At 58.2% G+C, this 1,341-nt stretch overlaps 1 protein-coding gene across 1 annotated transcript in view; it reads right to left on the minus strand.

Moving 5' to 3' along the window:
* Nucleotides 1–18: 18 nt before the first annotated feature.
* The window catches only part of LOC104512772 (Down syndrome cell adhesion molecule-like protein 1 homolog), a gene marked incomplete at both ends in the record, with an annotated part of 2,095 nt that continues 772 nt past the window's right edge, over nt 19–1,341 (minus strand). The window contains 2 exons of the mRNA XM_010155875.1: nt 19–165; nt 939–1,179. Coding sequence (XP_010154177.1) covers nt 19–165; nt 939–1,179 — 388 coding nt within the window. The remainder of the gene's footprint in view (nt 166–938; nt 1,180–1,341) is intronic.

Here is a 1,341-nt window from a genome sequence, read left to right on the forward strand (position 1 = left end):
CCCTCTGCCAGCACTCACCTCCGTCCATGTAGAGGGACCAGAAGATGACCCGGTATCCCTTGAGCACCCCGTTGAGGGTGCTGCGCGGGGGCTCCGACCAGGAGATCACGGCCACGTCCGACGTGATGGAGATGGCCCGCACGTTCTCGGGGGGCTGGCTGGGAACTGCGGAGGGGACGGATGGAGGGGATGATCAGCAGGAGCATGGAGAGGCAGCACGTGCCCGGCAGATGCCAGGATGAAGGAGCCATGGCCCGTGGGTCAGCGCCGAGGCTGGGGCAACCCCCGTGCTCACGGGGACGGGGAGGCTGCTGGGACACGCTGTGTTTCCCAGGAAGGGGAGAGCGGGAGGGCTGGCTGGATGTGAAGTAATTAGATCCCATTGCCCCATAAGAGGTAACTCTAATTTTTATGAGCATTTAAATGATAATACATCACCGTAACGATCCTCTTCGAAAATGATTATTGTTTCATATTACTTAGGTGCAAAAATATAAGCACCATGTAATTAGGGACAGAGGATAATAAACTAATACAGATAGTCCGTTTGAACAAAATGAAGGTAATATAATTACGGAAAAGGCACTATTGCTAAAACGGGGGCCCTTGAATACCCCAGGAGGAGTGCTAACATAGCCAGGAAATGATCATGGTTTGACAGGCTAACGAGAGCCCTAATTAAGTATGAAAAACTGCTGAGCAAACGCACGGCAAAACTTTTTTCTCCTTGTTTACAAAATGCCTGAGGCCACCAGCAACCCCTCTCGGATGGACACCCCCTTGGCGCTCCATATATCCACCTTGGTGTCCTTCTGACAGCGCCAGAAACCCCTTTACGTGGCACTTGGCATCCCAAAACCCGTTTGGGACAGGGCAGGGGGTGGCTGAGGGCACCCCCAGGGCGAGAGGAGCCCCGATGGGGGCCGGGACGGCCTTACCATCTTCCAGTGTGGTGGCGTTGATCTCGCTGGACGACGGCCCCGTCCCTGCCCGGTTGAACGCCTGCACCACCACCCCATACTGGGCAAACTTCTTGAGGTTGTCCAGCGTGTAGACCTCGCCGTCTCCCGTGGCTTTCATCTCCACGATGCTGTACTGCCCGTTGCTGCCGGGGCTGTTCTCCCGGTAGCCTATCTGGTAGCCGCGGATCACCCCGTTCTGCAGCTCCTTCTTCGGGGCCTTCGGGGTGCAAGAGGGAGCGATGCGTCACTCAGGGGCTCACAGGGCTCCCTTCCCGCGACCACCTCTCCCCACGTCCCCTCGCAACGCGCCGCAGCATCCTCTGGCCGCGGCACCGCGTGGGTCGGAGAACCCAGGGCCACCCAGTGCTGGGGCGGGGGG

Source organism: Eurypyga helias, unplaced genomic scaffold (genome assembly GCF_000690775.1).
Source record: "Eurypyga helias isolate BGI_N326 unplaced genomic scaffold, ASM69077v1 scaffold31477, whole genome shotgun sequence".
NCBI classification, from domain to species: domain Eukaryota; kingdom Metazoa; phylum Chordata; class Aves; order Eurypygiformes; family Eurypygidae; genus Eurypyga; species Eurypyga helias.